We start from the raw sequence: 26,363 nt of genomic DNA, 5'->3' as shown, positions 1-26,363 counted from the left end.
TAAGGAAAGGATACCCTTGCACTACCACGGTAATGCCAGCATCCCAACCTCTCCCAACACCTCTGTGGAAACCCTCCCATTATCTGTCACCATCGATAAGTAATTGTAGAAAGACCAGCACCAGGGACACCTAGATCAAGAAAGAAGCATCAGGTGGATGGTAGCACCATGAAATTATAGTTGCTTTCCAAAATAGCAGTTATGTGTGTGTTAAGTAGCAAGTGGTCAGAACACTTGAAAGACATGAGAACCATGTGTAAAACATCATTTGGTACGCCCCAATTCGAATGGGACACCTCATGCACATGAATAAAGGAATACTGTCATAACTCTATACTTTGCACCCTAGCCTCTCCTCTTTGTCAGCACGGGCCAGTTGTGACATTTCTGTGACACTCAGGTCCCCTGCTGTGCTATGCCCCTTGCTCACAAAGGGCCCTTGCACTGCCGCAAAAGCCAATCTTTGTTTTTAAAAGATAATTCTGGCAGATAATCTTGTGAGGGATTAGCAGTGGCTAAGAGCCACAGACAGCTTGTAACGGACAGCATTTTCAGTGTTCCCAGCTGGGAATCGTGCCTTGAGCACCCATTGCTGATGCACATACATGATCTTTTGGCTACCTAATGGTATCCCCATCTGTCTGAGTGGCATGGTTCCCACTGTAAATTGATGGGCTCTTGCCCTGGAGCATTTTTCCTACATAATGATGGATGAAATGAGTGAAGAGTAATATGGTGATCACCACCAATACAGAAAACTCTTCCTTATTACTGGTAACATTCTTCCTAAAACTTGATCATAATATGATTATTCTAAAAAGAGAAGACCCAAAATTTCAGTTCAGACTTTAGGTGAATTTCAAGGTCGGTTGAGACTTTTGGAGCTTGTCCTGATTTATTTTTTGGTATCTACAGTCCTTTGTTATCCAGGGCAATTCTTAACATTTCAAGCTAAAGTTACTTTGACCTGAAAATACATATTCTTAGCAGGAACTGGAGGAGAATGAAGCCTGGAAGGAGAATGAAGCATATTCCAGGTAAGCCAGAAGACAGCACTTCCTCAAGAACAACATACATGTGCTGTTAGGAACAGGTAATGCTGAAAATAATAGACATATTAATCAAACTATTAAAAATCATGGGGAAAAGAATCACTGGAAAGGTTGTTGCAATAAAAAACAACCTCTGCCTCTATTCCATGAGAAATTTCACATATGAATTTATGCCTATATGTAAAAGACCTAATCAGCTGTGAAAACTTTTCACTGATTTGAAGAATAACAACAAATAAACAGATCAAACAAAAAAAAAACAAAACAAAACACAGCCAAGGAGTGGAAAGGAAACCAAGGACCTGGGAAATGAAAGATAAACAGAGGGATAGTAGGATCAGTGGAGGTGTCTCATGGAATTAAAAAGAATCAGTTAATAATGTCATCTTCTAGTCAAATACCAGGTGTTTGTGTTTCTATAGTAGTACACTGGTAATGGCCAGTCATTAGATCTTGTCAGACAGATTGTATTTTACTCTTTTCTGCTCATGGAAGTTCAGAGTAAACACAGGTTGTGAAACAAGGGCGGTAGTCTATTCTGGCTCAGTCGTCAGCACAGCAGTTCCCATTTGTTAATATTTCTTTTGAGAAGCACAATGCAGGAAGAAAAGCAGGAAATCATATGCTGGACTTCCCAACTGGACTTGCAAAGGCTCAGACTTTAGAAATTATGCAGCAATTTTGCCAGAGTATCATATCCAGATAGACAATGAGTCTTTGCGATGAACTCCATTCTGAAGGAAAAAAAAAAACCCAGGTGAACTACTAACTTTGCATAACACAGACCTTACTTAAAGCACAATATGAATTTATTACACAAAGATTATTAAAAGTCTGCAAAATTATAAAAATACCGGCATTCTTTAGTGCTGAATATTGCACAATAGCGTAGAATTCCTCTTGGAGTTTCTGATGTCTCTATTGTGGTGTTGTTGCTGTTTATAAATTACCACAGGAGCCACCAGCTGTCATCATATAAATTTTATTGGCACTCTGTAAATATTAAATCAGCATGCTAAAATCAAGCCATGTGCAGTAACAGCTGATGCTCTGTTATGGAGCGCACATGCAAGAGAGAGGTACGCACTGTGACTCCCCTGATTCTTACTGCTTACAAGACCCTTGCTTCATTAGACTGTTTTCAGGATTCATTCTGAGCCCAGTTATGCCCCTTGATTGATGTGCAGAAGGGATGCTGCCCCCAGTTGAGAAACCAACCTTCTCACAGTACTCATCTTCCTGGGTCTGTCTAAATTGTGCAGTTACTGCCATTTCTCTTCTGCAGCACCATTGCATTGCGCCTTTGCTTGTAAATTTTGCCAATACATAGGAGACACTTTTTAACTCTAGAATGGGAGGAAAGTCCTTCATGTTATGGAGATCTGTATCATGAAGACGGAAGTCTATGTTAGTGACATACTGTGCTGAAACAAAACTTGTCACCCGGAAGTTTTGTCAGTCATGATGTCACATACTCGGGATGAGACAATAAGATGGTGAAGGAAAATGTCTCTGCTTTCACTCTGACCTAATCACTAGAAGAATCAATGGCAACAATGTTTTCCAGTCTGTCTGCCTCAGTAGCTTAGTAAGGCATGGTGAAATCTACTGATCCCCCAGACCAGGCAAGTTACATGGGGACCGAGTGAGACCAGGCAGTAGTCCAATAGGGAGTTGATTTTCATCCAAGGCACTTCAATGGTGTGAGGAGCTCTCCTCAGATAATGTCCAGCTGCAGATGTCCTAGCATTAGCTCTTCTAACACTTCTCTTGCTCCAGGAGTTGCTCTCTCAAGTCCAGGCAGGCCAACAGACTGTTCAGTGCTTCCATGCCTGTTGCATGGTGAGGTGAACATGAACCAGCCTCAGCAGAGGGTTGAGCTGAGCCTTGTTCAGAAAGGAACTTGGGTACATGCCTTCTCTGTTTGAACACTGACTGCAGGCTACAGCCACCAGCAGAGTATCAGACTAAATGGCTGGTAATAGCAGTACCCTACATCAGCAAAACAAAAATGCCTCAAAAAAAGCCTTAGAGAAACATAAGGCTAGCCCTGCCTGATTATTGTTGTTGTTACTAGCTTTTGATCCATTTTTTGGGTTTTTTTAGGTTGAAGTTTACTGGTGCCATAGAGCATGAGGCACTGTAAAAAGGTCAACTTTGTTCTTAGTGTGGACAATTAACATTCTTATAATTGCTCTTGCAGCAGACCAACTACAGGGTCTTCTCATTCCCATTCTTTCTCATCTGAGCAGTGAGAGTGTGCACAAGTTGTCAGAGAGAGATTTCAGGGGAGCTGAAGTTGGTGGCTTCATAGTGGATATTCAAGGAGTTAGATTTAGCAAAACAGCAAATGCAAAATATTTATAATTCATCATCAGTGTTTCCAGTTTCCACTGGCAAGCTGCCTGATGAAGGACCTGGAGTAACCTCAACACCTCTTCAAATGCATCACCCTGCACAGCACATGCTGCCAGATGTCTCCCAGACGTGATGTGATTATGCAGCTGTACAGACTAGCAGGGAGCTTCTGTCTTGAGTAGGGAATCTCTTCATCTTGCTACTGCAACAAGGAGCTAGTGCGTTTAGGAGAAAGTAGCACAAGAGATTTCACCACCTGTCAGTAAAAGAGGCTTGTTAGCTGGCAGCCATGAGGTTAGCTGTGAATATTTCATAAATGGTGAACAAAGTACCAAGCACAGCATGGTGTACTGAGTGCAACTTCAGAGCCTTTTCCCTGGAATATATCATTGCGCGGAATTTGATAAGAGCTTGATGTAACTCTAGTGTTTGATGTAATTACAGGCATTGAAGCCAGTTACATACAACTCTTATTTAAGAGAATAGCCTGTACTGAAGATTTATTTTGCTTAAGCAATTAGAATAAACAGCACTTCAATTATTTTCAAGCTGAACCATACCCATTTGAAAAAGAGGCAGTAGGTCAAATAAGTACCTAGTGCAAACTCCACTCAGGATTGAGCTGGATTTTCAGAGGTCTCCAACTACGAGTTAATCTTGTTCTGTAAGATTGGCTTGCACAAGGAGTGCTCTGAAATAAAAGAGATCACATTAACATTTACATTGTAAGCATAGTTACACTGGAAAAGCTTTCATTACAGAAACACACAACCTCTGAGGGAACACAGGTAAATGGAAGTTATGCAGGTTTGCTGCTATAATGGCATTACAACTGGAAGCATCCCTATCATGATATGGACCTCACCTTTCTGACCCACATCATTATTCTAGTAGAGGCCATCATAGCTGTAGTCAGAAAACAAAATCCTGTTGGTCCCTGGGTACAACACATTCCTAATACAGAATTTTTAAAGGCTGAGAAATTTGATCCAATTAACACATTCTTGATTTTGCAGAATACTGTGCTAATTACATGCAACCAGTCATTGCTGGGTTAATTAAACATTCATCTAAAAAACCTGCAGCACTAATCTAATTAGCAATTACTACAGCTGTCATTACCTCTTTTCACCTACTTTTAAGCTGGGCAAATTCACACTAAGAATCTGGTCCTGCAGGCTCCTTATATGAACAGCTCTCTCTGACTGCAATAATGCTTCAGCACACAGAAGGAGCTTTAAAAAAAGTAGTCTGACTACTTCACGGTCCTCAACATAGTCTCAGTTCTGCCATCCTTATGTGCAAAAGTCACAGTTCAGCAGTCAGTCATGTCAAAATTACAAGAGCGGAAAACTTTTTTTAATCAACTTGTGATCTTACTGGGAATTAATGTAGGTCCTACTTTCAAGTGGCTCCATGTGAGTATCAAACTTAAACATGCTTGCATTTCAGAAAAAAAAAATGCAGACAAACATTCTTATGTATTCACACAGCTTTCAAATGTCAGTAGTTAGATGCCTCAGAATTAGTTTTTTTTCAGACTAAAAAATGAAGTTGGGAATAGTGAGGAAAAAGGTTGGGAACTTTGATGCTTTGTGTGCTTTTCTTCCTTGGGCTTGGTTAAAAATGAACACTAATAATGACACACAGTAATTCACAAAGGTTTGATAAGGTGCTGAGGTTTGAACCTTATGGTAAGGCAGGGAGGTGTTTCATAGGTTTTCCACTTGCACACAGCATACTTTAACAAAGGACCAGTTGTTAGGGCTGACTGTGCAACTAGACATGCCCAGTGAGGAGGAATCTCTTCTGGAAAAAAACGTACGTCATAAAGAGTTGCTTTCTTCCCTGAAACTATGGTTGCTAGTGAAGTGCTATTTTGCCTGTTTGAAAAGTTTGGTTTTTTGTTTTTTTTTTGTCATAACCTAAGCCCATTAATGCTCAATGCAACCTAACATTTGAAGGGAAATTTCTGAATTTGGGTAGTAGTTCTTTGCACTAGTATCCTGAGAATATTAATCAGCATCATAAAGCTAGAATAAAGATGAAGTTAAAATAAGTATTTCTTTTATTGCATTCAATACAGGGATGGTAAGACCTTGACAGCTTGTTACTTGGAATGATATCATATATCATGCCATAGCACATGAACAGCCATTCACAGTTTGCACATCTGTCCTTAGCATAAAAGGATAGAGAGAAGACTTTGTTCAGTTTTGGGATACAATTTTTATTATTTAAAAACAGGTTTATATATAGTGAAGAATAACTGTGTATTGATCTTCAGTTCAGTCACTGCAAGTGACCTGCAGAAGCAAACATCTATTGCAGCAGTTCCGATCCCATATGAGAATATAATTCGGATGCAATTTCCAGTAAATATTAAACATGTGCCTTGCACACCAAAGCCACACTGAACATAAGTTTTTCACAGGATATTAAAACACTTCTGATCACAGTGTGTTTCAAATACAAGGAATCATCTACTCAACCCCTGAATTGGCCAGCTATATCAATACTGATTGCCAATGTCTCTAAAAAGAGCTGTGGATAGTTTAACAACAGGAGCCCAGGTGTGAGAGTTTGGCAGTAGCAGTGGAGCAGATTCCTAGGGGACTGAAGGAGCTGGGTTAGAAATAGGCTGAAGGCTAGTTGCTGGAAGCTGATCACTGTCTGGTGTGCCAGGTCTGTAAGACAAATCCAGGAAGATGCAGCCAGAAAGAGCAGAGAAACCAGCAATTCGGTTAACAGTCACTAGTGCTGTGTTGGCTGGCACTAGAATCAGACCTCTCCTAGCAGAGAGTTTTCTTGGCTGTTACTATAAAGCTCTACAGGTATTGCTATGCAGATGAAATCCTTCTGCAGATTTTCTATCACACAAATGCCTTTTCTGCTTTAGTTTAGGTGTTGAGAACTTTTCTTAAACTTTACCTTGGAGTCACTGACAGCACTAAAATTCGTCAGACTGGAAAACATGCATTGTCTTTCCACAGTGAATTTAAATAATAATAATAACAATACACTCATTTATGATGTTTTTGGTGGGAGTATACATTTTTTTAAATATTTTTTTTCTCCTGCTATGTAACACTTTTCAGTTTAAAAAAAGTGCAGAGCAAATTCAGACATGTACAAGGAGAGTAAGTGGTTTTTATGGCAAAATATCCTTTGCACCCACTATCTTAGGTGTGTAAATTGTGAGGTATATAAATTTTCCCCGGGAACTGGACTCCAGCGGGGAGCAGTCAGACTGGCCTTAACCAGTCACAGCTTTCTATCTGACTTATGTCCATTTATATTTCACACTCTCCAGCCACTACCTTAATGTAAAAGTAGACCTGTTTTTGCAAGGAAGAGACTAAAGCCTCATCTGTCTTGCCAATACAGCTACATTGGCAACCCCTGCAAGCAAAGGCAATGTAAACCAGCCAATACATTAGGTTTTTGCACATGTAAATCACACTACTTCTTCAGCAATTGTTTACTAGCATTCTAGAAAAAGTGATAGGAGGGGTAGAAAAAGTTTTAAAGGTTTCCCTTGTTAAAGTAAGCACTCAATATATAAACGCAGTCAACTCATCTGCATTTCTTTAACAGCTTCAAGGAAATATCTGTTACATTATAGGTAAAGTTATTGTTGAAGCAAAGCAGTTCAAGCAGGAAGTCTGTGTCTTTAATAGTTTTGTGTACCAGTGTGATGAAAGCTTTAATTTCAGGGGGTTTTTTCATTTGCAGATTCTTATGATCAAGGATTAAGAGGTACTTTGCACAGGTTAATTGTGCTCGTGTACATTTGCATGTATGTCTGATAGTAGAGATCCAGTCGCAGGGTCTTTAATCTTCTGGGTCTCACATTTACACTCTTCTACAATCATGACTTCTTTGACCACTGGGACAGAACTGGTACAGTTGAGATCCAGGCGCTTCATGGAGAACTTGCTGGGCAAGCAATGAGAACAAAAGGTATAAAGATGATCTTCTGGACCAGGAACGTGAAAGGAGCTACATTTTCCAAAACACAGATTATTCTGTACCATTACCTTCTCACAGCTGTCGTGACTAATGCCCTGAAACAGAAAGCACTTTGAAGTTTCTGGTACATGAATGACTCATGGAATTTGCTAGAAGGCCTGAAGGCGACACCCCCACCCCCACCCAAATACTGTATTTTCTCAGAACATTTACTTAAAGTATGTTTATTTTCTATGTCAAATAAGCAATAAAATATAAGAAATTTTAAAATAAAAATTTAGTGCTCCTATAGACAATTCTTAGAATGAACAACAAAGGTAAAATTTGCTTCAGTCAGAGCCTTTGCGATCTGATGGGGAAAAATACAGTAGGTGGGTTTGTCATATTTACTTTTTAATGGCTCTTTGAGTAACCATTTCTGACATGGTTAAAGCAGTCTTAACTACTCAGCAGGACCTAAAGCATCATTCTGACCCAATGTTCTTGTATATAAACCTCAAACTAGACTCAACTGTAATCTTGAAGATTTGTGTCTATGTGGAAGAGACATAATGTTCTTTAGCAGGTATTTTTAATGAAAATCTCAAAAGTACAATGGAAGTTCTGTAATCTCTTGGTTTGCTAGAGTAACAACTACCTGTATTAAGAAAGCCTAAGTCAGCTCCCAAGCCATAAAAAGCTAGACTGAAGTTAGCACTTTTATATTGGCATAACTGCAACCATCCTGGAGAAAGCTTGCCATATTACATGGCACAAATAGTGAAACAGTACAAGTTTCTAGGCCGTATCTATTCACCTGTGTCTGCCAATGAAATTAATTTATTGAGGGATGTGAAATAACATGTTCCTTGATGGACTGTGATTGTAGAAACACTGAGAACACATGTTGCCTTATGAGGAATACAGCACTTTTATCTATACTGTCTGCTTGTCTTGATGTTACAATATTACAGAACGGCTTCATCTGTGCATGGGACAATTTACCAGTTCTCCAACATTCTTAGCACAGAATTAGATATACGCATCAGTTTTCCAATTAATACAGCAGAAAGGAATCCTTGCTTAGCTGCAAGAAAACATCCAGCTTCTCCTGTAAATACTTGCCCCATGACTCTGTATATACACATATGTGAATATGTATGTCTATACATATACATAGGTAATTCATGTATACAAACTGTTTAGATGTATATTCCTTGGCTAGATAATTACTTGCCGCTGCCCTGCTTGCTCAGGCAAGGTCAGAACATTGTTTGCATAAAAAAGAATAAATAACTCCCTGAAAATGAAATGTGTGACTTTCCAGTAGTATAGTTTAGCATTTTGCCTCATCACCTAAGGCATTTTCAGCCATTTTCACCAGTGTTTTTCAGCAGCTTATCACATGAGGGTGTTCTGAAGTAGCCCTGTGACTTTGCAAACAAAATAACCTGTGTGTCTTTAGTTGGTGATTGCCGGAGGCAGGGGAAAGGACACACTTACTGATCTTTGACACCTGTTCTTACCTGGGAAAAAGGCAGGGTTCTACAGTTTTCTTGGTGCATTTCATTGCTCTTGATTGGCAGGACAACCTCTTCAGAAGCTGAATTTTTCTTTAACATGAAGTGGTCCCAAAATTTCTTGGCATCTTTTCTATAGGGAGGTTCAGCTTCTCTCTTGCTTGAATAGTGGGATGGAGAGACGTTTTCCACAGGAGAGCTCTCTCTGGGTGCTGCCTGGATTCTCAGGTTTTGGTCTGCATGGAGTTGTGCATTGGGAAGGATGAATCTGGACATTTTTTTCTCCTCTTGCTTCCCACTTTCAGATGCCATCTGGGGAATTGCTACAAAAAAGCTTGGCTCTCCCAGGGTTTCCTCAACACCTCCCGGGTTTTGCCCTACCAGCTCACGGAAGCTCTGATTTTCATGCAGATTTTTGTCCAGGTAGAAGAGGTGCTGAAATGGCCTTCCTCTTTTCCTTTGCAATGAATCTCCCTGTGGCTCTGTGGCTCCAAGACATGAGAGCACCAACAGCTGAAGGAGAAACAACAACATGATCATGTGAAGTGCAACCCTGTAGACTTGCTGCTATTGCAGTGTATGTATGTGCCAGCTTTATATCAGAGCCTGTTGTCAGCTTATGGCTGCTGCCTGTGTGCAGAGGAGGGGAGGGCTCATGGGAGACCCTGGTGTGTTTAATTGCATTCATTTACTGTAGATTACAATTATGATAGGGGGGTTTGTGCTAATGAAACTCTGCCTTCAATCTTGATTATGTGTATTAGAAGTTCCTATCTAAAATCTAGTAACCCAGGATGATGTGGGGGTCAGAAGGAGTCAACAGGAGGAAGTGTTTGGATAAGCTGTCTAGGTTAGGCCTAGGAATTAAGGAAACATTTGCGGTTGTGTATTAGCATGTTCAATGTGGGCTTCATTGTTTATTGTGACTTTCCATTTCACAAAGCCACAGACTGTCAAAACAGGGAGTGTTATTTCATCACTACAGGCAAAGGCAAGCTGATTAAAGTTTGTAAAAACATGAAACTGGATCTGGAGACATTGAATCAACCCATGTTTTCAAAAGTTGCATCTAATTTTGATCTTTCAGATTTGGGATATGACATGAGGCCTGCAGCAGCACCACTGCAAACTGGCAGACTGGTGCTCACACACCTCCTTCATAGCAGGTTTGCAGCTGCTGGAGTGCAGACATGCCACTAGCCCAGAATAAAAGTTCCCACCCTGCCCTCCAGATTCTCAAATATTAACTAACACTGCTATATCCTGTTCAGACACCAAAGCCACTACAGGCATCCTAAAAAGTTGGTAAGCAAAATGAGGATTTAAACAAAACATGTTAGAACTGACGTATTTTATGATTCTAGACATCAGTGTCTCATCTAAATAAAGACTACTAGACCCTAAACTGGAGGCGTCTTTTACAAAATGATCATATTATACAACATCTAAAAAAAACCCCAAACCTCTGGTAGAACAGACAGAGGAAAGTTTTGGGAGAAGGAGAAGGTATTTTCAATAAACATTACAAACACTGATCCCGATCTGAAAATACTGAAAGGAAATTCTGCTTCAGATAATTTGCCATCTAGGTACTCTAATCTCTACACACTCCTTTCTACCAGAAAGATTCTGTCAATAGACTCTTAAGTTTGTAGCTTATCTGTTAATTGTTCTTGAAAATTTAGGTGGTCTGTAGTATAGATATGGAGTTATTTGACTTTCCAGGGAATTAGTTTATTGCCTGATAATTGTAGTAAACTAATTGCCTAGCAACGTCCTTGTAACGCACTGACTTATAAATTTAGGACAAAGTTAGTGAAGATCTAGAGCTTTTCTGTAATGCATAATTCACTTGAGTTAATTTTTTTTCTAATCTTCTGGTCCGTCCTGAGACAGAGGTGCATGGAGGTTCAGCAAGAACTGGGTTTACACTCCAACACTAGAGAGTATTTGTGCCTTGACCTCAGTGGGGTGATCTCATTAAGGAAAGCACAGCTGTCAAGAAAAAAGCTTTATTGCCAATTTCAGCCAAAAGCAAATTAATTCTGCCACTGGTTTGGTGTCTTCCTGAAGTTTCAACTGTGCCCTGGGAGGGCAGATTCTCCCACAACTACCAGGAGTGAAATCATAGAAAGTACTGACATCTGCAACAATACTGGCTGTGAGGTGTACATGCAAAAAGTCCTTGCATCACATTTACAGAAGCATGTGTAGCATTAGGGTGGAGCAACGAGTCAAGAGGATTAATTAGATGGAAGACAATTAAGTAGCCTAGAAGTGCAACTTGTATCTTCACATCCTGTCTTTGTTGGCCAACAAAATGAACGAAAGCAGTTGACCTTTGGAACTAAAATTCCATGTATCTGGTGCATGTTGGTAGTAGTTGTTCAAAATTATTCAGCAAAGATAAGGACATTACATGTTGATTTTTCCTTCTTCTTTTCGTCTCTATTTTAGTTGCTCCGAGTTACAAGACTGCACTGATACTCAGACCTATGTATTATATTGTATCATCTTGACTCAGAAGGGTCTGACACCTGTGGAAATGTCTATCAAACACAAGTGAAGCAACTTATACTTTTGCAGCTCTTTGCTTCAGTATTTAGAAATGCAAAGCTAACTAAAACAATTTAAGGATGATTTTGTCTTGATTGTAGCAACACAATGGAATTGTTCCTTCTATTTACTTTTATGTCTTTCAGCTACTTTTCACTTCCTTTGCCAGGAAGTGCCTTTTCTCTTAAGTCTAGACCAGTGGTATACTAGCTCTTACTATTTAGAAGTTCCAGCTGTGATCTTGATCCTATAATGTCTGTATTTAACTTTGTCCATATAAGCAAATTTGCATTCGATTACTCACATATATGTTTACAGAATTGAAAACTAAGTGCCTGAAAGGTCTAATTTACCTTGCTTCAAAGCCTGATTTAAAAAATCCCACCACCTTCAAGGTGAAAGAAAACAGGCTTTTAAGCCTCAGTTAAATTTTACCCCAGTCTACTGTGAAAGAAAAAAAACATATTTGTATGTGTGCAGGTGTATTCTGCCCTTCTTATCTGTTGTGGCTGAGGTGTGGTTTGGTACCCATGTAGTATCTTAGTTTCTGTCGGAGGGTTCTCTTCTTTGTAGCAAGAATATGAGCAAAATCACTTTATTACTGCTGTTTACAAAGGGTTCTTTCTGCAGTTCTTCACAAACAATAAATCATGTTGGAAGTTTCAAATGATTTAAGGATGCCTCTGTCAATGCATAGATAAAAAGTAATGGTAGTATTGGAATGATTGGTCTGCCTAGACTAAACTAAACTGGTCGGGCGGATTGGTGCAGTGCAAATATTAACAAAATGCATAAAAACCTCAGTACTGGCATATATGTATAGATGTTAAACTGCTAGTGGTATATTTGCAGTGCAATGGCACTGGAAAAAACCTGTTCAAGATCAGAATCCATTCATGGTATGTACCATTCTATGCTGTATCATACAGCAAGAAAGAAAAAAGGCCTGCCTTAGAGGGCTTCATATGTAAAAGCACAAAATACTCTTTACTGAAGGCTATGAAAGAAGGCTGAAGCAAATCGGTGTCAGCAAGGCACTCCACAACCCAAAGGCAGAAAACAGAGCTCTCTTCTCTAGGTCAAGCCTGTTCTACTTCCTGGGTTTTCCTGGATGGTTTTACCTAAGACCTGCTGAGACCCAAAAGCAGCATGCCATCTCTGATTCTACCAGGTCAGTCTAACACTGTTGCTTCATGCCCATGTAAGCCGTGGTTGCTTTCCAAGTGATAAAATTTGTAAGGAATGGGACCTGTTGACATATTGTCTGAATCTGTTTTGGAGTCAGCTGCCTGTAGAACTGTGCACAGCTAGCAGATCTATCCTCAGCCTCTCAGCTCAGCCAGGAGCCTGCCTGCATTACAGTAAGGCATCCCAGCTCAGACTCCAAACTCAGCAAGTTTGGAGAATTGTTCTGAAGTTAAAAATAGTAAGTATTTTTAAGTCTTTTTGTGGTGACATCAACAGCATAGACTAATAATTGGCAACAGAGATTGGACTGGGCACATAATCATTATGTTCCAAATACAGCTAATCTCAGATTCCTACAAAAAGCAATGCTGCATCTTTTATAAAAACTTGTTTTCCTGCCTAATTACCCTTTCATATAAGCATAGCACTTGTTTTCACTGTGTTTTGGTTGTTAAATCTTGTGGCTGAATGCAGCGGTGTCTTTCAAGCAGGCTTTGATTTGCCTTCATAGTAGCCATTTATTCAGGACATTCTCTTTTCACTAGAAATAGTTACCATGAATGTTTGCCCACCTTTTAAAACTGTCAGGTCTATAGATGACAAGTGCTGTGCAAATGCAAAGTAGTATTATTTATTTGTTTCAGAGCCAGAGTTTATTCAGTCATTATGGACATAAACTGAATAATTAGTTACACTGCCAGTTGATGCCTAAAAATAATTCTTAGGCAGTGCTTGAATTACTTGCCTTCTGTTGAGCTAAATAGTCTCATCATAGCATGATTGATTAAATCATTAAAATGGATTTCATATATTACAGCCCAATTCAATATCCTATCATTTTAAAAACACATCCTATGTAGACAAACTTGAATCCAGATATATCTTTTACAGAACCCATATGAAAACCTCAGAACTAATGAATTTGCACCGTGCAGTTTATTCTCTAATTATTGTACTCATTTATCAAAGAAAGCCATCTGTGGTCTTTGTTTTACTGAGTTTCAGGAAAACAGATTACATACAGGCCTCATGGGAAAGTTATAATTATGATACCAAAAGGCTTTTTACAAGGTATGATATGAAAGAACAGACAATAAACCTCTTTGGTTTTGTACCTTCAGCCTTAGATACATGAGTTCCCCCCTTTGCTATTCAGTTTCAAGTCCTCTGTTGCATTCTTTCTTCACTCCTTTACACCTTCCTGTTCACATTTCTCTGTTTCTTTTCTCTGTGCTGTAGCAACAGAAATGAGAACAGTATTGAGTTTCAGACTGCTGCCAAAATGTAGATGCTCACACTTGAAAATGCTCGCATGTGTGTCCAGCAGGGCTAGGGTAAGTGTCCTTTCATGTGTGTTGGCCCATGTTCTCATGGCTGTAGGTATGCACACATGATGCAAGGGATGGTTTTCTCTCTATTATAATTCTCACACTGGTGGATTTTGGACAAGTGTCTGCCTCCTGAAGCACCTCCTGAATGGTACTGGCACATATGTACTGTTTAACTGAGAGTGTACCCAATTCTAAACCCAGTGTGAGGAGCTATGTTAGGAATTTGTTTGATTGCTTCAGTTGTTAAGCTGTGGGACAGTGAGACAGGGGAGAAAGAGTCTGGGCAAAGAGACATTTCAGGCTTCAGGAAGTCACATCTACCTTAGATTACCGTGAATAATTTGAGAACAGTGGCGATTCACTGAAGTTTGACAACACCAAGGAAATGTTTGTAACATAATCCAAGAAAGATGATGCAGATAAGGTTTCTTTTATTAAAGTAAAAATATATTTAGACTTATCTGAAAATTTCATCTGTATGAATAAAATTGTATTCTTTGGCTTACCGTGCTTATATCCAGTACTTATATACCGTATACCTAATCATTAGGACTACTTCTGACTGAAAACAATACATTATCTCAATGCTATAAAAATAAACAAACCAACCCTATTGTGTTCGTGTCTTCTAACCTTATACAGTTTGTGTAGAGGATAGTAGTTAAGCAATGGAGTTGGAGTAGCAGAGTTCTCCATGTTACAAGCAGCATAGCTTTTTAAAGGGTAATGAGAAGAGAACTAACATCTGCATCTCTTCCATGAAGATGAGTGAGGTTACTGAGGGAAAATGACCTCATTTTCATGTTCTTCTTTAAATCAAGAATCATATTAAAATGCAATTTTATGGACTAACAGTCTTCCTTTAATCATCTTGCATTATTTGCTTGCAGATCTGTAATTTTTCTTAAATTTAACTTCCAACATAAACAGCATTTTTTCTTTTAAAAAAGGTGTGCTCATCACACAAATGCCCTTATAGTATTAACTCAGTAACAGGCTCATACAGGAGAAACAAAATTCAGAAACCGCACAGAGTAAACAGTAGGTATATTATGCTTAACTATAAGTGCATTTCTACTACACCCAACACTATAGTTTTTATCACTAGGAAAAAAGCTTTTACGAGATTATGAAACTGAAGAAGTACCTATTCACCAAAATATGTTTCAGTTTTGTATTAACACACATTACAAAATTAAACAGCACAATAAATATAGTGTTCTGAATACAAGAATTCTAACAGCACCAGTCTTGTGATGTAAATAATGTAGAGTCACAGTATTCACTGAATTGTATATATCATTCTCTCAAAGCTAGTTTTATAATTGTAGAATGAGTGAATAAAGACTTGAAGGCATTCAGTAAATTCCGGAGTGTACAAAAGAGATCTGGAAAAGTTTTATAATATTTTTCAGATTAAAAATTCTGTGAGGTTAATAATAACACAAATTTTTTTAAGAGTATTTTGGTTTGGAAGAAGTGCTCATGTGGCCAGTTGCCTATCCATTTTTTTCGTAACCATTGCCTTTGAGTCAACTGCTTCTCTGTCAAATTTGTTTGAAATTGGCCAACAGATTTAAAAGGTACTTGACAGGGAGAGAAGGTGGTTTAAAGTGACAGGCACACAAAGGACTCATGTTGCCCATCCGTTTATAGAAATATAGGCTAACCACTGGTTTCTTTTCAGTAAGCTGTTGTGTCTTGGTTCTGTTGCTCCTAAAAGTTCTGGTGAAATAAATCCTTTGTTTAACCAGAAAGTGTGGCGTCTGTGGGCGGACACCTGAATTTACATGCTCCTTGTGCTTACTTTCAGCATCTTGAAATTCGCCTGCTGATGCTCATCCTCAGAATACTGATTTTCCCCTGAGTTTACTCAGAGTGTATTCAAAAGTAGTGAAGATTGGAAAAATTCCCAATAACTTCCCAGGATTTTAGGCTCTTCCTTGACTAAACCTCTTAGAGACAACAACTTCCTATGGCAACAGAAAAACTGATTTATTTGTGCTTTCCCTGACTTGAGTATGTTGTATTCTTTGAACTCAAATATTCTAATAAAAGCTGTAGAAATCTGTGAAAAATACTTGGTTTTTAAGGACAGAAAATGGAAGATTTATGAATAAGTGTTTGGAACAGTTCATTGTATTGCAAAACAATTCAGCAGTCTTTCAGGGCAGAAATATCCTTGCACTGCAATATAAGAATTTTAGCTTCATTAGTGTATTGTATTAGATCTAATGAAACCAGTAAACACGTACAGTTTGCACAACTAGCAGTCTGTTGTGTACTGAGATCCTCATAGTTTTCACTCACTTTAAAGCAGTTAAAACAAAATGTAGAAAAGGGAAGATCTCCTTTCTCACAAAAGAAAACCTCTGAGATCACTGTTGTCTCAGACTAGACACGAGTCATTTATTAGTTACTGGTCAAGTAACAAGCACCTTGGTCAAAATTCCCTCTCTGTTGATGGCATTCATTTACTAAATAATTAGGAGAGGTATTTAAATAGTCTCAACAGGCTTTATCAAGGTAGCACAAATAAACTCAGCAGTTTTTATAAAAAGAAGGCCCTAAAGAAATAAAAGTTTATGTCTAAGTAAGCTCTCTTCGTCAACTTTCCCTGGAATTCCAGAACGTAACAGCAGGAGATCCCAAGAGTGCTTTTTTAGATGCTAATTCTTTTTGCAGTGAAAAATACTGGTTTGGGGAATTCTTGAAAAAATTAGCCTATCTGTGTTGATCTAGAAAACTCCTTAAGCAAAACTGTTAGTGTCTAGCAGAGTGTCTATAAGCTCAGGGCAAAAAAAAGAAATCTTAAAACTGTTTTTGTCTATGTCTGTTGACACCAACAATAAGGGTGAGAAGGTTCTGTCCACAGTATTTTTTTCCTCTACAATTCTACAATTCACTGATGCTTATCTGCAACAGTCCTTTCAGAAAGCTACACGCATGCATGTTCATTTAACGTGCTACAGGCAAGGAGGAAGGCTAAATAACCCACGCATGCCAAAGGCAAGGAAGAGGGATAATTAATCCTTAAGACAAGTGTCCCTCAGCCCAGAGAGGAGAGATGTTTCTGCTGCACCTGTCCCTCTCACGGCTGAGAAATTGCTGTGAGGAACCCCAGAAGGCGAGTTTGGTCCTCTGGTGCAAACACTGTACAGATGCAATTGATCCAGAGGCTGGCCGAATAGTCAAGCTGATAGGAGGGAGGCAAGGGGAGAATCAGCTGCTGGTGGCAGGCAGGCAGATTGAGAGGGATAAGAGTTCATAAAATACAGGGCAAATTCACCCTACTCAGTGCCACACCAACTGTGACACACTCATCGTGGGCAGAGGGAGGGCTTGAGAGGAGCTGTAATTTTATTTTAGTTTTTTTAGGAAGCTTATGACTTTTTTAAAGGCTGGCAGTAAGAATGTCCTAAAGGATGATTTTTGACAGGTTGAATATAAATTTGCTGTAATGTTATGAAATGGTAATATTGCAACTGCATACATTTAAAATAAGTAAAAATTAAGTTACAGGCAGCTGGTTTTCGCTATTAAATGCTGGTTTTTAAGCATTTCTCAGAACTAAGTCTGGATTTTTAATTATTATTTTTAAAAACCTCAAATGCCTAATAAAGACTTACATTAATACTTTTCAAAAGCCATATCTGCTTTAGTAAAAAATATGTCTCACAATTACATTGGTTTATAGACACATATAAATCCTATTGATGTTCATGTATCACTGAATATGCCAAGATAATATTAGATTTACAGAGGTGCCGTTACTTAATTACACTAAAAATTACAGCACCATCCTGCAACTCCAAAAAAAATTGAATTATTTTGGCTAGGAATGTGAAACAATATGTAGCTCTGTGTGAGCAGATCCATTAGGATCTGAGGCTGGCCTTGGGAGGTAGAAAAAGAAAGGCTTTGCTCCTGTTGGTGCTCTGTCACTAAGTTCTCATTGTTATTTTCATAAGATGTTATACCAGGGCAACCACTGAAAAAGCCCCAGTCTCCTGACATCATATGTTCCCCCCCTTCATCTACCAAGAGGACCTGTTTTTAGCCAGCAGAGTCTGCTCTTACTTCCACTCCAAGCAGTCTTCCTTTTTTTTGTGACTGCAGGGTAGAACTGCAGTTTTAATTACAAACAAATTAAAGCAACAGCCAATGCACAACCCCTCCCTAAGAACAAAGCAAATCAACTGATGCGCTACTTTCTTTTTTTTAAAAAAAAAAAAAGAAAAAGTATTTTTACATAGAAATGTGATGAAAGCCTTCAGGCCTAGGTTTTTGGTTTAAAAATACATAGGACTAAGTGACAGATCGAAGTCTTTGGGGAGAGTTAACCTGGACTTAATCTTTGCAACTGACCTCTATTCCTTGATTAAAGTTCAATGCATCTGCACCTCTGGCAGCATGTAAAATAAACCTTGCTGACAATTAGGACAGTTTTCTAACTGCACACCCTTACGTGTCTACAGATAAATAGAACTGAAACAACATGAATGTCCGCATGCTTTCACAGGGATCCTCCTCTCTTTACAGTCTTCTTGAACATATATAGCTGTTCCGTTTGACCTTCCCACAGTCGGTTGCTTGCCATTTTCCTCGCTTCTGCACCAATACACAATTTCTTCCTCTCTTTGGAAAGTGGTAGGACCCTCTTCTCCAGTTGATGTAGGTTACAGGTTCTCCTCCATTCCACTCCCAATGTCCAGGATTGACTTGGTCATTCAAGCCTGTGTGAAATCAGTAAGACCAAATCAGTGATGTTTATTTTTTATTGTTCCTGGAGCCTGATGCCAACAGAAGCATGCTGTTCTGTCCCTTTGTTGAAAAATGCATACAATATTGTGCTAAAAGAAAAAAAAAAACATCTGGAAGAATACAAGTAAATGTAATTTAATATTTCATAAGGCCATCTGAATCACAAGTAGTACCATCTGAATTAGGGAAAATACACTTTTCTGCATTATTGCCTATCTAAAATGTTTTCTCTCTTTCCATCTGTTGCATGTCTATCATCTCCCAGGTTTCTCTTTTGATGCTTAAGATGCCAAGCAGAATATCGTATTCAAGTCTGGGCAGCCTTAGATGCCTTCAGATTCCTTCTGAAAATAAAATCCTGAGATCTTTGTAGACCTTGTTTACACTGTTGAAATTAGCAGTTGTAAAATTAGATTATGTTCATTAATACAACCTAAAACACGTCTTTTCACTTAGCCTCTGAGTTACTAAGACCAGCGTGGGTGGCGTATTTTCAGACATGACCTGTCTTCTTAGCTAGAAGAGACCAAGATCAGAAAATTGACACAACGGTCTTGTAGTCTTTATTCTTATCACAGGAGTTTCCCTCAGGTTTACAGAATCATTATACCATTAAACATGATCCCAAACTAACTGTAATTTTTAAAGTTAATTTAGTATAACTAATAAATCCATCTCAAAATATTACTAAGAGCTGAAAATTGCAGTTCACAATTGGAAAAACCTAAAACATGGACAATGTAGCAGAAACAAGAAGGGTTAGAAGAAAGCAATAACACTAGTCCATGAGCTAAGGCCATCATTCACAGAAAGGGATCAGGAGCTACAGAGAAGGTCCATCTGAGTTCTTTCCATTTCTCATTTAATGTAAGGTGCATAATAAGAAATAGCTAAATCTGAAATAATGTTATGAACCATTCTTTAGCTGATCATCTAATTAATTCACAAGATTTCTGATACAAGAAGACATCATTAAATTAGCAGTAATATAAATATTTGTTTAATGTAAAGTTGAAAAAAGATAAATCAGAGATAAATAAAGTCACAGTAAAAAGAACGATGAGGGAGCTCCACCAGGACTTATTTTACCAGCCAGTGTTAAAATAAGAAACAATCCAGCAATAGGCAACACGATGAACTCCTCTTTTTGATAAAGACTTATAAAATTAGCCAGGTAAATTACAGCATTCAGTTTATGCCTTGCTCTGGAGTAATAAAAGCAGCAGAAAGTTGAGGCCAATGCAATGTTTGGAAACTGTGCTGAGCTGCTGCAGCAGTCTCTGCTTTCCAAGGTGCGCAGGAACTGTAATACGCAGAGAGGACAGGCAGCTGAGATACTTGCCTATCCAAAAGGGCTTCCTCCCACTGAAGTCCCATAGCCACTGCATGTGTTGTTCATTAGCCACGCTTGCTAGACTCCCCAGGTATCTAGGCTCAAGGAGAGAGGACAGAGTGATTAGCATTCCACAGAGTGACAGACAGCTCCCATCGACTTATCAACAAGGGGCACAGATCCTAGTATGAAGCATATAAATAACATTTCACAGGAAGACCACTACTTATTGGCATGAAAGAATAATTACATGAAGATAAACTCTTAAAATTCTGGATTACTTGGACAGGAACCTAGTCTGATTTTTTAACCAAAAAATTAAATCAGCTGGGCAACTGAAAGAACTGTGTACAGGAAATGCGTACTTAATACTCACAAACTGTGTTTTAAACTGTTGACACAATCATGGATAGGTTCTTTTCTTTAAAATAGTAATCTGCCCACAATAGAATCTAAGCCACTGAAAGATACAGCTTCACCCATTTGGTAGTAGAGCTGGCTATGTATTTTTAAAATTGTTTTGTGACAAAACTAAAACTTTGAATAACACAGTTAAGACCTGGGCCATGCTTCAAAACAGAACCAAGTGCATGTAATTTAGAGGTCTGGCTTAGAGTGGTAGCGTGGTTCTAAGAGGTGGTGTTGGGTTGTCTGCAATGAATGTGCATTTAGTTCAGATGGAGAGCAGTTGCAGTGTGTATTAACCAACTATTTCAGACTGAAGCCAGTGCATAAGCTCTGCTCTGTGTTTGTATTTAAAGTATGCCATCCCCAGAGGAAGACATTCGAACCCTAGCCACTGAGCAGCCTTGACACTGTGAAGTCTTCCAACTAGTACTAAGCATGCAAGCATGAGCAGGCTGCTCTTAAGCCATTTAGAAATCTGATGAGGCTAAATCTTGAAGTCTTAAGATACAAATGACGTCCTTCACATTTGCCAGGAGCCGCCAGCCATCAGTGGTTCCACTTCCTTTTTTATCCATCTTTTTGCCTGCCTTGATATCACATCTCCTTTTTACATGCCACGTCTGCTGTTGTCTTCCATTCAATACTGAGCCTCTGTTGTCCCATGTTTCTGACTGCCAGTCAATCTAACAATGATGCCAACCCCTTCAGCCTCCCAGAATATCCTGGGTGATGCTTGATAGGGCCCAGGCAAACAACACTGCTCATCACGACGTTTTAAGTGAGTTTAAAACTTTTCTGGCAGCAGAATAAGTCAGTGGCATTGTTTTGCAAATTTTATGATTGTTGCCAGATAACAGAGGCAGAAGGTCAGTATTTCTCCAAAGGAGGTACAGACTGTCTTCTTTAAGAGCTGGGACCACAACCAGACCCCAAGAGTGGTATGCCAGACTTGAGTCCACTATGGAGACCATGAACAGATCTTGAAGTGCAAGTCCACCACCAAGCCTGCTGCCCAGTTAGAAACCCATGCCTGGAGCTCTGTAACTGCCTTGTATCTCTTTTAACACTGACCCCGTGGATGTCATAAAACACCACACAAAACAGGGAAGCAGTCAACTTTTACATCAGGAGGAATTCAAGGTAGTCCCTACTGGAGAAAATCTGGACTGTTCCTTAATCTGGGCACGCCGCGGTATGATATGGAGCAAATTCATTGTAATGCTGATGTGATTGCTCCTGCTGCAAAGACCTCCCCCATTATCCCTGCAGTCAAGCAAAGCAGCAGGGGATTTGCCCTCTGCTCTTCTTTGCATGGTGGGTCTGCCAAGGCCTGCAGGACAGCTGAGTATTAGCTCACACAGTCTGTGTAATCGTGGCTGCCCTAGACCAAGCACCGCAAAGCAACACGGGTCCCATCAAGGGCCCCCTAAGTTCAGGGGCTGCCAGAGAACAAAATGTAAGGGATCTCGCTGACATCTGTGCTCAGTTAGTTGTGCAGCAGGATGGCCTCAGAAACATTGATCATGACTTCACAAACAGCAGACCATCCCAGCACAAAGTAGTTAGCAACTGTCTGGTAACGGTCAGGATTGTGCACCTCCGTATGGTACAGGCTCCTAAAACTTCACCCCGAGAAGCTCCCAGCAAAGGCTTTGACTTGTGCTTCTCACCGTGGCAAAGTTTTGTGGACAATTTCACCTGCATGTCCCAAGGGTGACATGCTTCCGCACTTCTGGGCCCGTCTACCAGGCACCGAATCTGCAGCGAACCAAGAACTGTTACACTGACAGAAGCTCTTGGGAAGTTTTGTACTCCATCTTCTTCCTCAGACAAAAAGGTCCAGGAAAGCAGGCTCAGTTAATTCAGGGTGACTTCCCAGAGTAACTGATGCAGCAGCAGGATGCCATTCCCCTCACAGTGGCTGTGGCTGGCCACTGCCCAAACTTGGGGGCTAAGGAGAGGTTTGGCCAGAAGTCTCTGTGGTATCACTACTGCCTGAGCCAGAACTGAAATAGGGCATTTTATCTGGCTTCTGCTTAAGGAAAAACAAAGCCATGGAGCTAAGTCACTTAAGCAAGCATAGCTTACTTCTGATGTTTCAATTGTTTTAAAAAATGTGAAAACAAAAAGCATCAGTATTAGTAATGGCTGTATCGCTTATGACATACAGGGGTGGTCTGAGAAGTAACAGTTTCAGACTTCCACCTCAATCCAAGTACCAGGGAGAGACTTCAGCAGTGTTAGAGGAAAGCACTGCAATAATTATAACATTATCTAATCTTTTCTCCATAGGAGTGCTTTCTAAATACAGCCTGAGAAACACACATGACTGAAGAGAGAACGACTATTCTGTTATACCTAGCCAGGGGTTTTGATGTAATGTAGGGAAATAAGAACAGTCCTGAAGGAACATACCACTTAAGATAATATTACTAACTGTACCTCTAGGCAGAGTGCCAGACACAGGAAATAACCAGATAATGTTATGGAGTTATGTAAATCTAACACTTCCTAACTTAAATGACTCTAAAGGAGGGGTCATAAGGTCAAGAGCATCCATCATCTTAGACCAGTTGCCCAAATTAAGGAAAGGTTTAAGTAGACATTGATCTTGAAGTATTATATGCAAAACACTTATCACAAAGACTGTTGATTTTACATTTAATTATTAAATACATTTGAAGGAGGTTTGCACCATTCTGATAAATTTCACTTCAGCAAAAGCACATTTGACTAACTAGGAAAGTTTCTGTAGCACAGGAAGACATTTAATTTGAACTGCTGTAGTAAATCCACATACTATATTGATGATGAAGTGGGCAAGAGTGACTGAGAGGCTCTGCTTATCCCAGGCTTTTGTTTGACCGCCTAGGGAGTAATCCTGTGCCTTGAAATAGGTGTCTAGTGTTGTTTACAACACCTTGTGGTATTCAAAACATTCAGATGAGGCTGACAGACATGATGCAGAGCTTACAGGAGCCCTGTGCCTCCAGAATGGCAGTTGCAAATCAGACGAGCTGCACTGGGCCTTTAAAATGTCTCTAGGTACCAGAATCCCTGTGCTGGAGTCACTAGCAATAATGTAAGTTAAACCAGTCACTTACAGAACTAGCACAGCATTAGGAGAGGAGGGCAGCAAGGTCCAGCCTGCTTTGCACTAGGCAACAATGAGCCATCGTGAAGGATCTAACCTATAATTTTAGAGGGGGTTCTGCCCATGATTCCCAGGGACTGAGATCACATGTACGAACACTAAACAAAATAATAGACCCTGCCTCACAAAGCTGGAAGTGAAGAATCTGAAATCTGACCATATTTAAGCTCTAACTAAATGTTGATGAAAGTATAATCTGACTGACAAAGCAAAAGAGGCAACTGTGGGTTCTGTCTATCCAGTGGAGTCCCTTCGGTGGCAGCAGTGAAACCATCTCACATGTGAGTGAGCCCTGCTGCACTGACCCTTGGGGAGGACATTTTCCTATGGGATAAACAAGAACTGGAACATAAATCACCAAAATTGCTGCTAAATCAGGCTGCTGTGGGGTCACTCAGCCGTAATATCCCCCAGATGCTTCTCTTCATGTTGCCAAGGGCCTCTTCATGCATACTAAACAAAGCCAGAGAAATGAGTTCTTAAACCACCTTTCTTTCAATGTTTTGGAGAAGGGTTAGAAATGGTGCAAGACTTTCACAGCAATTAGCTGAGATTTTTTCCACCCGTACTATCACCATGGCATACAGCAACTTCTCTCAAGAGGAGCACGTTTTTGTGTCTGTTTCTATTGCTACACATGGAAATTGAAGAAAAGGTTGATATGCCACCTGTGACAAATGGATGCAATGTATGTCAAAGCTCATTAGCAGCCCAAACAGGTTTGCATAAGCCCATGTACATACAGTAATGTCCAGACAACAGTTGCTTCCACAATAAGTTGATAGCATTGCTTTGATGGAATAGAACCATATAGTCATAGAATACCAGGTTGGAAGGTACCTCAAGGATCATCTGGTCCAACCTTTCCTGCAAAAGCAGAGTCTAGACAAGATGGCCCAGCACCCTGTCCAGCCAAATCTTAAATGTCCAATGTTGGGGAATCCACCACTTCCCTGGGGAGATCATTTCAACGGCTGATTGTTTTCACTGCAAAAAATTTTCCTCTTGTGTCCAATTGGAATCTCCCCAGGAATAATTGCTGCCCGTTACCCCTCATCTTTTCCATGTGACTCCTTGTAAAAAGGGAGTTGCCATCTTCTTTGTGGCCACCCTTTAAATACTGGAACATGGTGATAAGGGCTCCCCTAAGCCTTCTTTTCTCAAGGCTGGACAAACCCAGTTCTCTTGGCCTTTCCTCGTATGCCAGGGTTCCTAGTCCTTTGATCATGTTTTTGGCCCTTCTCTGGACCCTCACCAGCCTGTCCACATCTTTTTTTGTATAGCTTGGTCTCAAGTCCATCATCTCAGGATAACTGTTTTCTCTACAAGGTTAGGAGGTTGGTTAGTTGGAGATTGTTACTGAAACAACTTTAACAATGCTTGTGCTTTTTTTCCTGTTCTTTATAATAGAAAAAGTCTAGAAAGAAAATTATTTAAGATAATGCCATTTTTGTAATAATAAAAATCATTCTTATTTCTCAGTGAAATTGCCTGATTTACTGCAAGTCAATTCTAATCTTTTCATTTAACGTCTAATGTTTGTTTGATATATTTAAAAACTGCAGATTGACATCCATACTGATTTTATTTCCTTGTTGAAAATATCAGCTATTTAAATGCCAACTTGTGATTAATAGAATGATTAATAACTTGCCAGGGATGAGCTGGGCAAAAGCACAAAATAAAACTCATTGTTATCTTCTTGTACCACATCTAAGTGTGTGCCTGTGGTTGTACTTCTGTAATCAGTTCCAGATGGAGGTCAGCAGAACTCCATTTACTAGGATAAAGCTTCTTCAGTCTGTGGCAGTCTGACATTAATTGAATCATCACTGCCCTAGGATTCATTTGGTTTTGGATTCAGTGACGTACCTTGTTTTTTGTGTAGGTCTTTAACACTGTCATTAATTTACTGTTACACAGCTTACAGTTATTCAATTTAACATCTATATTGCACTTTACAGCTTTGGCAAGAAGTTGCTGCCTACAAATAATACAGGTCAGCAGGGGCACACTTCTAGGAAATTGAGAACACCTCCCAGCAGAGTGATATGTGCTCCCAAGGGATCAACTGAATGTTGAAGCCTTCAGAAAGAAAATATTAGAATATTCAGAACTTAGAGCTTTGTTTGGATAAGTAACAAAATAAAAACAGGTGATAGAAAACCATTTCAGGACCTGAAATTCTGAATAAACAAATTAACAATGTGAAATTTGTAGTGATCTCACAAAAGAAGGTAGCATCTACATTTTAATGAATAACTTCCATCAGCAGGGAGGTATTAGAATGAAGACTTTCCTTTTGTGTGTTACCAAGACAACATAATCTGGCATAACTGAGTGGAAGAAATCAAGGTTTGTTATGCCCGCTTGTCCATGTTTCCTGCATGTCCTTCAACCACTAAGCATGGTTGTATTAATGTAATGGAGTGTATTCTGTTTCGTTCATCTCCAGTTCTTCCCTGTTTCAAATTTAATTTCATGGAGTAATGGAAAGGCCTGTTAAAGCCCCTCCTGTTGTTCAGCTTGGTCTTCAACCCAGTGCTCACAGCTCAACACAAGGTACAGAATATGCATGCTCCCAGGGCAAACTCCATGTTACCATGGCCTGCATTTCTTCCAGTCCTAAGCTACCACTCCTAAGACCAAAACCACAAAGCAGGCCTCCAAAGAGCAAGACTGGCAGATTTTCAATTTCTCTCCTACTTTGATACAACTGTTATTATGGTGAGGCATGCAGGAGCTGGC

The 26,363-nt window shown here is 39.6% G+C and overlaps 2 protein-coding genes across 2 annotated transcripts in view; both read right to left on the bottom strand.

Annotated features, from left to right (window-relative positions):
• Nucleotides 1–7,183: 7,183 nt before the first annotated feature.
• CER1 (cerberus 1, DAN family BMP antagonist) lies at nt 7,184–9,415 on the bottom strand. Its single transcript, XM_037372733.1, has 2 exons — nt 8,888–9,415; nt 7,184–7,477 (listed from the first exon to the last, which is right to left on the bottom strand). The coding sequence occupies exons 1-2, from the start codon at nt 9,413–9,415 to the stop codon at nt 7,184–7,186; spliced, it is 822 nt and encodes a 273-aa protein (XP_037228630.1).
• A 4,955-nt stretch (nt 9,416–14,370) lies between these two features.
• The window catches only part of FREM1 (FRAS1 related extracellular matrix 1), a 74,681-nt gene continuing 62,688 nt past the window's right edge, over nt 14,371–26,363 (bottom strand). Inside the window, exons 36-37 of the mRNA XM_037374317.1 lie at nt 20,063–20,148; nt 14,371–18,692 (exon numbers count right to left, since the gene is read on the bottom strand). Coding sequence (XP_037230214.1) covers nt 18,493–18,692; nt 20,063–20,148 — 286 coding nt within the window. The 3' untranslated portion in view covers nt 14,371–18,492. The remainder of the gene's footprint in view (nt 18,693–20,062; nt 20,149–26,363) is intronic.

This window comes from Falco rusticolus, chromosome Z (assembly GCF_015220075.1).
Source record: "Falco rusticolus isolate bFalRus1 chromosome Z, bFalRus1.pri, whole genome shotgun sequence".
NCBI classification, from domain to species: Eukaryota; Metazoa; Chordata; class Aves; order Falconiformes; family Falconidae; genus Falco; species Falco rusticolus.
Note: the sequence above shows the minus strand (reverse complement) of the source record. Positions and strands in the feature narration are given on the sequence as shown.